The 15,203-nt window shown below is 35.4% G+C and overlaps 3 protein-coding genes across 6 annotated transcripts; 1 reads left to right on the forward strand and 2 right to left on the reverse strand.

The window, feature by feature from the left end:
- Positions 1-1,006: 1,006 nt before the first annotated feature.
- LOC111488793 (glutaredoxin-C11-like) lies at positions 1,007-9,710 on the reverse strand. 4 transcript variants are annotated; one of them, XR_002719277.1, is made up of 5 exons: positions 9,321-9,710; positions 8,926-9,026; positions 5,322-5,428; positions 3,937-4,000; positions 3,232-3,509 (listed from the first exon to the last, which is right to left on the reverse strand). XR_002719277.1 is itself a non-coding variant. In XM_023136705.1 (3 exons), exons 2-3 carry the CDS (start codon positions 3,407-3,409, stop codon positions 1,097-1,099), a joined length of 522 nt encoding a protein of 173 aa, XP_022992473.1. In that variant the 5' UTR covers positions 3,410-3,509; positions 3,937-4,074; the 3' UTR covers positions 1,007-1,096. The 4 variants fall into 4 exon arrangements, 2 of the variants coding, with proteins under 2 accessions (XP_022992473.1, XP_022992474.1); XR_002719276.1 differs by having other exon boundaries at positions 5,322-5,451; XM_023136705.1 differs by lacking the exons at positions 5,322-5,428; positions 8,926-9,026; positions 9,321-9,710 and adding an exon at positions 1,007-1,581 and having other exon boundaries at positions 3,373-3,509; positions 3,937-4,074.
- Positions 4,157-4,912, reverse strand: LOC111488794 (monothiol glutaredoxin-S11-like). Its single transcript, XM_023136707.1, has one exon. It carries the CDS (start codon positions 4,648-4,650, stop codon positions 4,339-4,341), a length of 312 nt encoding a protein of 103 aa, XP_022992475.1. The 5' UTR covers positions 4,651-4,912; the 3' UTR covers positions 4,157-4,338.
- A 586-nt stretch (positions 9,711-10,296) lies between the features above and the next one.
- Positions 10,297-14,146, forward strand: LOC111488073 (OTU domain-containing protein 6B-like). Its single transcript, XM_023135698.1, has 3 exons — positions 10,297-10,484; positions 12,326-12,433; positions 12,994-14,146. Exons 2-3 carry the CDS (start codon positions 12,330-12,332, stop codon positions 13,850-13,852), a joined length of 963 nt encoding a protein of 320 aa, XP_022991466.1. The 5' UTR covers positions 10,297-10,484; positions 12,326-12,329; the 3' UTR covers positions 13,853-14,146.
- Positions 14,147-15,203: the final 1,057 nt, after the last annotated feature.

The raw sequence follows: 15,203 nt of genomic DNA on the forward strand, positions 1-15,203 counted from the left end.
ACGGCGAACAGGTATTTGAATTTCTCCCACGCTTTTTGACGCGCTTTCAGTTTAGTCCATCTGATATTATTTGGTTTTATTAACAAACGCGTAGCTTATTTTTCTTGGGAGAGGTAGGTAGGAGAAATTTCTTTCTAGCTCACTTTATATATGATTAAATTTTGATAAAATAAACGAATAATTTGAACATTCTAAGCCTGAAACCTGAAATGAATCGAAACGCAATTCCAACAAAACGCAGATAGATCGAATGCCAAAAAGCGGCGCTGGGCTTCGATTCTCGGCGGATGTACGGTTATGGCCGCCGATTAGTAATGGTCGGATTCACTTTCTAATATGAACATCCGTCTTCTGTTCCGAAGAGGACTCGCCATAGTTCTCTGCAGTCGGCTGAGCCGCCGTCTGAAAGGACGTTCAGGCGAAGCGTCCGGGCTAGAGAATTCGAACCCTCCCCGCCATCAGCTGTTGAACTGCCTGAGAGTGATTAAAGATGTTCATCCTAAATTCTTTATTTATTTGTGTCAATATTAATTATTCTCTTTTATTTTTTTTTAATATTATTATTTTCTTAATATCTTTATTTAAAAATGATAAAAGAATACTATATCGACATATTTGATAAGTGAGTTCTACAAATATAATTTTAAAAAATTTAAAATTTAATATTACAACCGTATTTAACAATTAAAAAAATCTACATAGAAAAACATAATCTCGTCTCCGAGCCTAATAATGTGATAGTTAAAAAATGTTCATCACTCACTCTCCATTTTCCGTTCAGATCGGGCTTCCCTTCATATTTGGTGGAGGGTCTCGGCTCGTGGGTAAATTGGAGTGATTGGAGCTACTTTTGGTAATCTTCCTATTTGGTGAAGCGCCTTGGCTATTGGAGTGATTGGAGCTATTTTCGATACAATATTTATCAGAGTAAATTTTATTATATTATTAAAAAATTGATAAAATGTAACAAAATATTAAGAAAATATAGGAAATGAATTTAATTAAATTGGTAAAATACAACCCAAATTTTTTAATAAAAAATAATAAATAAATAAACCGATGACAAATTCAGAATAGTGAATCACCATTATTCACTTCACAAAAACAAACCAAATACAGTACAGAGACACAGCAGAGACCCGACCCCAAACGACGACGTTCGGCTCCAATTCGCCGACGATGGACTTGGACCTTCGGCTCTCCTAACAGCTCGTCGGGCTCGCCTTCTGATTTTTTGTTCAAAAGAGTACTGATTTCCAATTCCATTCTCTGCAACTTGATGGCGCTCCGCCGTCTGAAGGGTGTCCAGGCGAAACACTCCGGCAAGAGGACTGGGAGCCACGCCATGATCGGCGGCGGAAATGGGTAGGCGTTCAAAGAGCAAGAGAAGAGCTAGAAGAGCTATGGAGATTAAAGATTTGATCGGAGCCATTTGAATTGGGAGTGGTTGATTAAGGTGAAGAATTAAGGAAGCATTATTTATAATCCCAGAAATGTTAGGATTAATGCGTTTCAGTTGGCCGGATTTGACCGGCGGCGAGTAGGCTTGGAATTCTTCCGTTTTCAAATCAATCATCCCACCTGAAAGGTGTGTGGGAAAACTATTGGGTTGATGCCTTTATTTATTATTATTATTAAAATAATAATAATTGGGTGGATTGTATTTAGATGAACGAATTTCCGTAATGATACAATAGTGTCCACTTTGAGCCTAAGCTCTTTAGATCTTTCTCTTAAATTAGTCAATGTAGAATAGTTTTTTCAAATGGTTTCATACCTAGAGATAGTGTTCTATACCTACAAGCTCTTCCTCTTAATCAGTCAACGTAGAACTCTCATCATCCAATTCATATGCTATTAATTTAAAAATTGCCATTCGAATTATATATTTTTGGTTAAATTATATTTTTAATCTGCACAACTAAAAAGCCCTAAATTTTGAATTTTTTTTAAGTAATTATTCATGCTAGTTCTCAGCAACATTTTTGCATTGAATTGACTAAAAAAAATTTCTTAAACTAAATCAATAAAGATATTATTACCATGTAAAGTTACAATAAATTGATAAATTCAACTAATAAAAGATAATATTATTACGTAAACATAAAATTAATTGTTAAACTAAATTAACTAATAGATTATACGGAAAAATTATTTAATTTAAATGACACTTTATTTCAAACAAATAAGAAAATAGAGAGCATTTAAAAAAAGGATAATAAAATAGGATGATAACCCACCCTAAGCTCAACCCTCCAAACAAATACCCCTTCTAAGGTTCTCATGCCCATCGAAAATCAAAATTGATATTAAAAAAACATGTGAAGAAAGAATAACTTTATATGAAAAAAAAAAAAAATAAACCATCCACGGTAGCCCTATTAGCCCTATTGCAAAGAGTGGGCCCCATATCTCAATTCTTAGAGAAAAAAAAAAAAAAACATAAAAATCAAACTGATTTCATCTCAACCATAGAGACGAAATAGAATTAATTCTTAAATCGTACTAAATTAGTCATTTAACCTAAAATATCATATGGAATAAAAGAATTTACCCTAGAATGTATCAATTTTTACTCCAAACTTAATTTATCAAGCTGTAATTTAAACTAAAACCGGTATTATAATCGTTACGTTAAACTCTCAAAAAAATTGCAAACTTTGCCTCCTAACATATTGCTTTCCTATGCCATCAATGAATATGAAATATATATAACACAATATGAATGGAACTTCATAATTAATGCTCAATGCTAGAGTTACTGATTGATAGAATTATTTAATAGTCGATTATGAGTATCCATCAAACTTAACTTTGTGCAAAATAAAAAAAAATGTAAGTAGTTACACATATATAGTATAAAGTTCAAATATCAGTTGTACAAATATGATTAGAATACATTTTAGGGGAACTAATCTGTCCTGTTTTTACCTCGGTTCCTTTTTTTTCCAATTTATTTTATTCCTCAAACAAAATCCTGTTTTATCTCCTTCCTCCAAAAAAAATTAATTGACAGATTTCTTCCCAATCTTAGGAATTTCATTGACCCACCAATGACTTGATTCTTTCTTAATTGGCTACAACGCCCAATGTTATCTGGTTGGATTTAACCATTCTACCAACTATTTTGGTTCTTTTTCCCTCTCCAAAATCAGCCCTCTACTAATTATCTGAACAAATTCTTTCCGTTCTCAGAAAAGCTAATGCAAATCATAAAAGAAAAAACTATTGAACAATCAGAGATGGTAAATAGTAAAGAAAAAACATAACAAAACCAGATCAGTAGCGATCAAAAACCAACATTTTACTACTACAAAAAACTTCCAAGAACTAATTTGAGCAATATTCTTTATAATTTAAAAAGGGAAGTACCTGTATAAGGGTGTCGTGGAGATGCTCGATCGATCATCACGAACTATATATGGCATTAGGCATCAAATGGTTGAAGCTTGCCCTTAGCTGAGCCTGCACAAAATCTATGCTAACGATATCGACTGCTGAAGGGAAGACTATCACAGACATAAAAAAGAAAGGAAATCAAAAGGGAATAAATATCATGGAATTTGATGCCTATCTTCATATGAAAAAGTAGAAGAATCTGCAGCCCCACATGCCGGAAAAGTTGAGCATTTTTTCCTTCAACTTTTGTAATAGCACGTGGAGCATTGCTATGTAGAATTATCTCATAGTGACATTTATGTTGGTTTTACTGATCATTACATTTCGCATTAATCTCTTCCTAATCAATATTCTTAAATAATACCAAGACCCAACAAGTAGTCCAACTGGCTCTTTGACAAGAATATTGTATCTGATCAATGGAGCATCCTAGTTTAACGAATACGATCAACACATGTAGCGTTGTCAGGCACTTGGATACTCAGACTGAGCCAAAACATCGAAAGTATTGAAAGTATAGTCACGAGTATATCATACCTGGGGTCACTTATGCTTTGATACTTGCAGACAGATTTTCCAGCTACTTTAGATCTCAAAGAGTCTGACAAGGAAGGATTAGTGACAAAAAACGAGGCTACACCATGATATGACAAAATTAGGAACAAAAGTTCAGTTGCGTATTGGTTTCATGTTAAGGAAAGGAGGAGAGGCACAGAGTGCAACTTTGTCAAATGCTCAGAGACCAACAGTGAAAATATAAACACAATAAAATAGTAGCTGACTTCATTAATAATGACAAACATATTACAAACTACACAGCTAAACAATTGCTACATAATTCTTGACACATAAGACATCACATAACTATTCGTTATTAAGCTTGAGCCAACTTATTATCGCTTTCCTTCTCCAACAGAATAGTGAATAATTTAATTAGAATTAGTATTTATTCAAAGCATGGTTTTGCACCAGCATTTTGGTCAAATCACCGCTAAGGTGGTGTGACATGATTTCATTAGTAGATCCGACCAGCTTTCCGCCGATGAACACAGCTGGTACTGGTGCATTGCATCCCAGCCTCATGAGAGCTTTCTCTATTTCCCTGCAATCAGGGTCTTGGTCAATCTCATACACCAAAGGATTGACTCCAAGTTCCCCAAATAGAATGTTAACTGCATATGATAGGCAGCATGAACTCTTGCTGAATATGACCACACTCCTCTCTGCAACCAACCTTTTAACCTTATCCATGCCTTCTTCTTAATATGATAGAGTTTTCCTTGCAGATGAAATGAAACCCAGCAACAAAAGTACACTAGATATCTAAGGTTTCTTTCAAGTTTGTTTAAAACCTTATAACCTTTTTGGACCAAATTTATTCAAATTTGGTCCAAATATGGTTATATAGGCTTTAAATACTGAAGGAAAAATGTGCAAGAGAAAACTAATACCGATGCTTGCTGTATTATGAGTTTGAGCTCGCATGCAAGACTATTTATAGAGACAATATAAGGAAGATTGCTTTCTTTTTATATATATATTTATATAAAAGAACGTTCAAAAGAGTTTGTGCTTTCCTTAGATGCTCAAACTAATAAAAGCAACTTTTTAATTTTACTGTTACAAACAGGCTGGAAAAGTTGACAGGTCTTTTAATTCAGTGGGCAAGACTATTTTATGATGCTGATATACGAATAATTAACCATATGATATATGTAGATTATAATTAATCGCACTTGTATTAGTAATGTAATTAAGTGGCGATATTGATCCTATCAATCTTTGTCTGACGTGTAAAAACAATGACCGTGTCTTCCACTTTGCAGAGTTTGTGGAAATGAGAATATAGCTATCAAGAAACAATAAAACAAAAGCAAGAAATTCTGTAATGCCAGTCAATAAATACCAGATTCTCCAATCACCTTCTTTGAATCCTTACGAAGAAAGGCTTCAGTGGCTGTAGTTCTCTGTATTCTGTCCACCAACTTGTATGATTCCTTCCATGTGGAGCTTGCTAAGCTTCATTTACCTAACAGAGTTAAGTTCCACAGCCTGGTGATCATACAAATTGAACTTTCCCCCTTTATTCAATTGCAGAGTTCTCTGAAAAATAATAGCTTCATAAAATCTTCTCCAATGTAATATCTAGTATATAACCATGCTCATACTGTCAACAGAGCATATCCTGTTCTTGGTTACATGTACAGACACGCTCTATTGATACTTTAGATGAGTGTACATATATACGTATATAGCATTGAACATTAAAGCATAATGTTTTTTCCTGAGCTGAACAACACTTGGGGGTGGGGATTCAAACCTCTTACTTTTTGGTTGAAAACATGTTGGCTGCACAATAAAGCATAATTCAATGCATTTATTGATTTTGTCTCCAAAATTGGTTTTGGCTCAAGATATTTAAAAGGTTCATGGCAGGCACAAAAGTTACAGCATCACCAGGTTGTCCCTGAACTAGTAAAGGATCTAAATAACTAAATCCGAAATGTTATGCGCTGATCAATCAAATTAACCCCAGCCACAAGTGATGCCTAAACTAGATGACTAGTATCTGAAGCTCAATTTGTAAGGCTGAAATGTTATGTGCATGTCTTTATCAACATGCCTTGCCTCATAATTAGGTAATATGATGTGTACAGACAGGTTATCAGTCTGGCAGCAGTATGAAGATCTAATGAAAAGCACAACCGTCAACAAGTACACAGTTTTGCCAATGACAACTTCAAACAGTTCAATTTGCAAGAAGAGATTTTTCTTCGCAAGTGCATAATTCCTCAGTGGTGCATCTTCCTATTTTAATCAATGGTAGACTTGAAAAACAGAACTACCAGTTTTACCCACAAAAACCTCTCATACTGCTGACCTGTCTTATTATTCACTTTTTATAACAAAATCAGTCAATGAAGACTAATCCTACGTAGACAGTGTAGTGTGCTTGTTGGAATCAATATTTAATATTTTTTCCGTTTTCTTTGTAATGCATGAAGAGGTAAACAATATCGAGTTCAAGGAAAAGATAACCTACATTTAGATCTCAAGGGTAAGTATGGCTTCATTTTATACAGTTCAGTAAGTAAACTCAAGAACTATCAGAGCCTTCTTACAACATTTTGTACGAGCCTTTTCAACATTATAAAGGCAGGGGGGAAAAAGGACAAAACGAAACAAAGAAAGAACCACCTGGTTTAGCTTTTTGTAGCATTACAACCAGATGGCCTTCGCATCTATCAGCATTTGTTTCAGATCCCCATTAACATGGAGAGAAATAACATCTTTTGCTGAGCCTATAAATTTTCCTCCTATGAACACAGCTGGAACAGAGGGGTTGCACCCTAGACCTCTAAGAGCCCAATCAATTTCTCGCCCATTTGCTTCATGGTCAAGCTCGTGAATAGCAGGGCTTGCACCAAGCTCATAAAAGAGTGTCTGGATGCTATGGCATATGTAGCATGAGCTCTTGGAAAAAATCACTACTGCTTTCTGAGATGCCAAATTTCTCAATCTATCCATTATAATTCAACCACTCTTCTTCCTTCCAAAAGATATTTAAAACCAAATATCTAAAGATAGGTGAAATGGCTGCAGTTATACTAACAAACGCAGGAGGAAAAGAGAAAAGCCAAAGGCTTGTAGAGGAGCAAGGAACAAGAAGCTGAAAGAATGGGAGTAAGGTTGTATGTTTGCTTAGGCTTTGACATGGTGACTTTGCATAAACGAATGTATTTATAAAGGCTGGTGAAGGGCTAGTGGATTGAACTGTTTAGTCGAAACAATTTGGAAGACATAAGTAATTGGATAGAAAAGTGCAAGTTCCTTCAGATAGTTGTTTTGGATAAGGAAAATGGCCCTTATCGATGATTTGCTTGATAGTGACCCTCTTTTCACAAACAAAGTTGCATATGGCATCACTTAATCTAAAGATGTATCCTTCAATCTATGTAAAACCCCGTTATAGTTGGAATAAAGAAGATACAAAACATAAAAACATTACCAGAAAGCACTTCTATTTGGCCAACTGGGGTGATGACATCGGCCATCAAGAATATCAATAATTTCATAACTAGCCTTAATGAAATCTCGAGCACAAAATATGGAAATAGAATTTGATTTATTATAAGCTAAGTGAAAACATCAATAAAATCTTTTTACAACCATCATTGATGGGAAGTCTCTCCCTTTGAAAGAAGGGTTAGATGTCGGTCTCTTCATATCAGAACAATGTCAACACCAATTCAATTCACACTTGAAATTTGTTAGAAAGGAACAAAGCTACGAGGACATGGCATCAATTCATATTGGACATGCCTGCAACTTGAACAATGCAGTGAATTCTACGTCTGCAGCTGATGTGGAGATTAATAAGAGTTTAGCCAGTTCATTTCCATCAGTGTATTCATCGGTCCCATAAACATATGGATCAGAACACCTTAGTAGGACATCAATTATCTCCACCCCCTCCAGGAAGGAAAGTAAAATGGAAAAATATAAAACTGAATGACGAAACTCGGACAGATTCTTACATATCTCCATCAAACAAACTTTTGAGGCATTGAGATGTTATTTCTAGTAAAATATGAAGATAAAATGCACGATGCTCACTGGTATATTAAAAGCAAGGGTCACCATTTCCATTGATTCTCCCTCATTAAGATTCTGCTGCAAACTTTTTCTTGTCATCAGTTGAGGATAAGGCCAGCATTTCAATTAACCCCTACACCATCCTCTCAAACCCTCTTTATTTCACCTATAGAATCTTAGATATCAATGCATCTTCATCTTTGTTCTACATGATCTAAAATGCATGAAAATTCCAAGATGGGAATATTCTACTAGTTTGCTGCGATCATTTAAAATTGGGAATTCATAGATATCACTGTGCTCAAAGCTCATTAAATAAGTAGTAAACAACATGATATTCAGATTTCTCCCTTAGTGGACTCTATTTTTACAGTTAGCACTCAAACAAATCTTCAACATTTAGCCAATATAGTGTAACATATTTTTAAATGATAATAATAATAAAAAAATAAGTATATTAAGTATCTCTACATATAGGATGAACTTTCAGTTTTGTAAACATCAATTATAGAGAGAAAGTTTGTCCATAAGAATATTATAGTTTTCCAAGTGTCACAATTTCCAAATTATCGAGGGAGACTTCGATAGAAAATTCCACCAATCAAATGTTTTGGTCATCATTATTAAATCATCGCCGCTTCTAAAAGCTTTAAAAAAAAAACTAAGGCAAATTAAATCATTTATATATTCTCAAACAATTCTAAAGTATATTCAATTTACTACATTTTCAACACTACACCGCTTCCCAAATATGAGGCTGATGTTAACTTGATTCACAAAATGGTCAATAATAATATGGAGTAAATAACATCCCAGAATTCTGAGCTAAAGCTTAATTATCAGCTCCAGAACCTGAGTTTTCAATCTATCATAAATTTAGTCATTTAATACATTCTCCACAAAAATCTTCTAAGTGAGTGAATAACATACATTGCTTGCCGCTCATAGTGTTGAATCCATTCAATCCTCCACAAAACCTATCTCGCATAATAATCTGGACGCGTCACGCACAGGCTGTGCATATCCTCATCCTGATACAAGGAATAATCTAAAGCTAGATAAGTCAGCTTCCAACTGGTTATATAAATGGTGGAGGAGGGAATGTCAACGAATGAAGGAGGCGGATAGAGATGCAAAGCGTGAATCTCAAGATTAAAGAGGTGTGACTAAGAAGTCACCATCAAAATCAACAAATTCAACAAGTCCTCCTTTGAAACAATTGAAAACTTCAGCTCTTAAGTTTCTTAAATCCGTCAGAAACGGAAGAAAATTCATCACAACAGAGCAAATTTAAGCGGTAATTGCTTACAGTGAATTCACTTAACAGATTGATAAGAAGCGGAGCCTTCTTCAAGTTGAGAGATTCCACTCCAATAATGTAAACGTATAATTGAGTGATCGAGATTCGAGAGAGCGAGTGAAACGAATAGTCTCCATTTACAAAGATGCGGCGCTGTCTTTTCATGCTCCAAATTTTTCAATCGCTTTCACCGCCTTGGCCTTTGTCTCAGGAGAATTCGAGTTTGATGATAAAAATGCGAGGGAAACTTCATGATCAAATTATGATGCAAGCCGCAAAAAAAAAAAAAAAAAAAAGAGGTTGAAATTGATTCCATCAATATGGAATTCAAGATTTGATCAAAGGATGATGCAAGCCTGAAAACGAAAAGTTGAAAAACCCGTTGAAAATTGATTTCATGGATATGAAATGTATGTGTCGGGTATCAAATCTTTGTTTAAGAACCCTCATAAATAATTAATATATATTTCAAATAAATAATGTTTTAAATTTTTTATTTTAACTCTCTAAATATCTCCTATTTCTTTTCTTTTCAATATAATTTCTATTAAAAAAAAACTTAAAACATTATAATAAATGTAATAATAATTCATAAACAAAAATATAATATAATTTTCGCACATTCGAAATGGGACTAAGTGGAGATTTGGCTTATTCTCAAAATTTTATTTTAAAATAATTTTAGTAAGCTTTTACAGGCGAGATTTATTAAATATATATTTAATTTATCCATTATAAAATACCAACTTACTTAAAATTTAGAACCGACTTTGGGTTAAACCGACCAGAGAAACCCGGGATTTGAGCCGACAAAACAAAACCGAACTTCTGCAGTTGAGGTTGCATACATAGCCGGTCGGTTCAAACCGAACCAATTGAGTTAAGTGGTCGGTCAACCCAAAACAAACGGACCGGTATTCAAGAAGTAGTGGCATTTTCGTATTATTCTTGAACTTTAGGGTCTCATTTTAAGGTAAAGAGACTACAGTCATGCCCTAGCGTCTCTCAGTTCCGTTTCTTCTTCCACCCGCCCATCACATTTCAGCTTCATTTTTCCGTCTATTTTGGCCCTAGCTGTTGCTGCTCTGCTCTTCGTATTCAATTTCTGCGGGAAATTGGTTGATATTCAAAAAAGAACGCTTTGCGTGGGTCGTTTGTTAAGTTATTCTTGCAGAAGATATTTGCTGAGGTAAATTTTGTCATCTAAATCCAATTTTTTTTTGTTTTGAATTACTCTCCTTCCCCCGAATGAAATCTGAATTTCATTTTCATGTTTTTGTATTCTTCTTTTGGTTGCTTGTTAACCATGGAATTGGAACTGGAACTTTCCAACTTGAATTTCGTCTCTAATATTTGAAGTCGGTTCTGGATTGTGGTTTTTAGTTTTAGAGCATGTAAAAGAAAAGAATGAGAAGACATTCTTTAGATCATGGTGCTACTGGTTTCTGAAATTGATTGGTTGTTGTTTTAGTTAATTAGATTGTTGATTGGAGTATATAATGTGCTCCTCGTATGGATTTGTGTGAACATATAGATAGATGTCAATAAGTTGTCAAGGAACTTGTAGAATTTTAGCGCAAGTAGGTGTCCACTGTAAGGTTTGAATCCATTCTGCTAGAGTCTCTTTACGTATCTTTAGATTTCATTGAACCTTATGGAAGACTAAAAACGTTGACGTTAGAATCCATGAATCTTGGTTCCAAGTAGTTCCATTATGTTCTTGTTCCAAAGTTTTTTCTTGGCTTCAAATATTTGTTTCTATGGAAGTATCAGCGTGGTTATGATATTCAATTATTGGGAGGATTGGTAGAGCAATAGTGATTCCTTTTGGCCTTCCTACCGTAGAAATTTATTAGTCTACTAATTCCCGCATTTCATGTTTCATTTACTTTGTTGGGTGTCCCCATCTTCTAGCTTGGGTTTTAGAACGCTCTTGTGTGATATCCCACATTGGTTGGAGAGAAGAACGAATCACCTTTTATAAGGGTGTGGAAACCTTTCCCTAGTAGATGTGTTTTAAAGTCTTGAGGGGAAGTCCAAAAGGAAAAGCCCAAAGAAGACACTATCTGCTAGCGGTGAGCTTGGACCGTTATAAATGGTATCAGAACCAAACACCGGGCGATGTGCCAGCGAGGAGGCCCTTCCCCAAAGAGAGGGGGTAGACACAAGGCGGTGTGTCAGTAAGGATGGTGGATCCCGAAGGGGGTGGAGTTGGTGGGGGTCCCAAATCGGTTGGATAAAGGAACGAGTGTCAGCGAGGACGCTGGGCCCTGAAGGGGGGGATGGATTGTGATATCCCACACTGGTTGAGGAGGAGAACGAAACATCTTTTATGGTGTGGAAACCTATCCCTAGTAGACGCGTTTTAAAGTTTTGAGGGGAAACCTAAAAGGGAAAGTCCAAATAAGACAATATCTATTAACGATGGGGTTGGACCGTTATACCGTATCTGATGTGATTTGGAGATGCCTGAGCATTCGTCCTTGTTCTTCAGTCAAAGGATGCATTTCAGGCAAATACATGATTAACTTGCAGTAATGGGCTATTTGACATAACAAGTTCAGCAGTACACCAAATAAATAAAACTAACTATTGTTACTAAAGGAATTCCTACACACAAAATTATTCAACTTCTCTGTAGGAACTAGGAAGTAATAGTAGTAAACATCAGCTCACAATATTTCAAAATTGAAACATTTTCTAATTCGTACTTCCTAATCTGCTTTGTCAAGGGAAATAAACATAACAAAGGAGCTGCCCATCAATTGTTAATTCTCAGTTAGCCCCGCTTCCCCCAAATTTTTAATTCATAATTGCATGATGAAACCATTTACAATTCAATTCCCTACCCCACCACATCACGCCCACAAGGCCTCAATTTCCACATTTACAAGTAGCTTAAAGGTTCAATTCTTCTTGTTAATTTGTGGTCAGAACGCACTTACTGGAGCTATATCTTTTAGACTAATCAGCTATTTAATGACTTGATGGGTGTTACATACTCTTTTTTTTTTCGCTTTTATGTATCAGGAATATGGAAGTCACTCAGCAAATAGAGGACACATCATCTGAAACTGTCTCAGATACAGCAGCTCAAGAGAATCATGAGACTCGTGATGAAATGCTTTCAAGACATGGGTAAATTAAAATTTGACACTTCGTCCTGCATCTTTGGCTTTTCGTCTTGCTGCATGTGGTATTTATTGTATTTGAATTATATATTTTTATTCACCATCACCCCACAGAAGGGTTGGCTACTTGATATATAGTTCCAGCTTGCTTTAGGATTGTAGTCATCTGGGGCAATACATTAAAAACATATCAAGATCCAGTCTCTATTGATTAACTTGATTTGTAAGTCTTAAAAAGCTCACTAGATCTTTACGCTCTTTAAGTCTACCAGGCAGCATTTCAACTACAATTGCTCAATTTATACATATTTTTCTATGTTCAATTGCCCCAGAAATGAAGCTTATAGGATAACATATAATTACTTCAGTATGAGCACGTGTCTAAGACGTATATTAATATGAAACAAAGGGCTTTATCATGATTAATGCCTCGGTACAATTGGTGATAAAGTTTACTTTTGCGTTTCAACTGCATGGAGTGTTGTTAACATTTTGTGCCTGTAGTGCTCATAGAATTTGTATTTATCGTTATTCATATTGTTGTGCAATTACTTCACCTGTATGCAGGAAAGAAATATCACAGTTACAGAACAAAGAAATCGAACTTAAAAAGGCAGCTGCTAGAGGTAGCAAAGCTGAACAAAAAATGAAGAAAAAGCAGGTGGAGGAAGAGATATCTCAACTTTCTGCAAAGCTAAAAAAGAAGCATACCGAAGAACTGGCGTCCTTAGGCTTCAGTGACAGTAATGGAAATGAAAAAAACAATATTGAGAATCTAGTGAAGGCCATAGCCGGAGTATCTACGACAGGTCAGTCCGATCACTCAAAGCCAAGCAAAAGCACGAGACGGAGGGAGAAGAGGGCTCAACAAGAAGCAGAAAGAGACCGAAGAATTGAAGAGGAACAGAGCAACATTGTGAGTGATAGAATGGTCGAGAATGAACAATTGGAAAAGAAGCTTGGACCTCTTGGTTTGACTGTTAACGAAATCAAGCCAGATGGGCATTGCCTATACAGAGCAGTCGAAAGCCAGCTAGCCCTCCTTTCAGGAGGTTCATCTCCATACAATTACCAAGAACTTCGTGAAATGGTAGCAGCTTACATGAGAGACCATTCAACTGATTACATGCCATTTTTCCTCTCAGACAACGTTGTAGAAGGTAATTCCGATGTTTCGATGGCTGCAAGGTTCGAAAACTACTGCAAGGAAATCGAGTCAACAGCAGCATGGGGCGGGCAGCTGGAACTTGGTGCTTTAACCCATTGCCTTAAAAAACATATCATGATATTTTCAGGATGCTTCCCTGATGTGGAAATGGGGAAGGAATACAAGTCAGACGGCGTACTAAACTCAAGCATTAGGCTGTCATACCATAAGCATGCCTTCGGACTTGGAGAGCACTACAATTCTGTGGTTCCTGTATGACCATATGAGGGTATATCATGAAGGGCCACTTTACTTTGGCATCTATTCTGCCATATCTTGAGCCTAGAGTCTGTACCCATAGGACAAGAGGTGTGGTAAAATATATAATGTTCTTTTTGTTTCCTTCCATAGATATTTAGTCTTCCTCACATTTATTCTTCGATTAGCCAAATCAAGTTCTCCTGGTTATAACAACACTTTCATGAGCTGTTTTCTGTTTTTTTCTTTCTTATGCTACACAGGCTTTTACTGGATTGAATGCAAATTTCCTCACTCATATGGAGTATATCTCAATTATCCAAAGAAATGGCTTTGAGTGATTAATGTTATAGTTTAAGAAGTTACTCTTGACAACCTGATTATCTTTGATTCAAATCTCAAAACATATATGTTCTAGGCTCATTGTCTAGTTTTGATCTTATTTCATAAACAACACATCAATAAAAGCAATCAACCAATAGTTGAGCTTGAGCTTGCAAATATGAAAGATGTGGAACCTAAAACCCCTTGATGCAGAAAAGCTAAAGAAAAGGTACCTCATCTAAAAACTGAGAACAAGAAGATATGTTCCAACTGTTCACATCAAGCAATACCACTTGGCCAACAGAGAGAGAGAGAGAGAGGGAGAGGGAGAGGGAGAGGGAGAGGTGCTCTCTCTCATGCAAGAAGATTCTATGCCTTAATTGGGAATTTTTGTTATTCCTGATCTCATAAATTATCTTGACAGTTCCTGCTGAAAAGATTTGCAGACTATTTTCATTTGCCCTTTCAATGAAACAAGAGACAATTGAAGGATAAGTCATGTCATCTTAGCTAATGGGTAATAATTCCTCCCTTGGAATTCATTCCAATTTTCATTTGGGCTGACATGGAATTGTAATCAGAAAAACAAGGAACCTTTACAACCTTTTAACTCTCAAATCAAAACTTAAGAATCTTTATCTTGGCCTTCGCAAAATCTTCAATACATTCTCCTTCAGATTACAAATTTTGTATCAATTTTCATGTTTGTAACAATAGGTTTATAAAATTTTAACTAAATATCTAATCAATCTTTGAACTTGGTTCAAAAATTGTGTCTAACAAATTTCTAGCATATTCAACCTATTTTCAAAATTATCAAATCTATTCAACTTAAAATTGAAATGATCAATCCAACACATCATAGCTATTAGGTCACTTAACTTCTTTTTACATATAGACTCAAATTCTAAATTTGAATCATGTAGCCAACAAAAAGAGAGAAAAAAGAGTATCATAAAATTTTAATGTCATCTATTACCATGCTAGATCATCACTAGGACCAACTTTTTATATAAGTTTTTATAAATTTAATCACCAATTAAATTCG

The sequence above is a fragment of the Cucurbita maxima genome, unplaced genomic scaffold, assembly GCF_002738345.1.
Source record: "Cucurbita maxima cultivar Rimu unplaced genomic scaffold, Cmax_1.0 Cma_Scf00013, whole genome shotgun sequence".
NCBI lineage: Eukaryota > Viridiplantae > Streptophyta > Magnoliopsida > Cucurbitales > Cucurbitaceae > Cucurbita > Cucurbita maxima.

Excerpts from the sequence above, each read along its gene's own strand:
- LOC111488793 (XM_023136705.1), bottom strand. The coding sequence starts at position 3,409 with ATGATCGATCGAGCATCTCCACGACACCCTTATACAG. Across the intron at positions 1,582-3,372 it reads TCCACGACACCCTTATACAG|GTGGGATGATTGATTTGAAA; the intron begins GTACTTCCCTTT and ends CACACCTTTCAG.
- LOC111488794 (XM_023136707.1), bottom strand. The coding sequence starts at position 4,650 with ATGGATAAGGTTAAAAGGTTGGTTGCAGAGAGGAGTGTGGTCATATTC.
- LOC111488073 (XM_023135698.1), top strand. The coding sequence starts at position 12,330 with ATGGAAGTCACTCAGCAAATAGAGGACACATCATCTGAAACTGTCTCA. Across the intron at positions 12,434-12,993 it reads GAAATGCTTTCAAGACATGG|GAAAGAAATATCACAGTTAC; the intron begins GTAAATTAAAAT and ends ACCTGTATGCAG.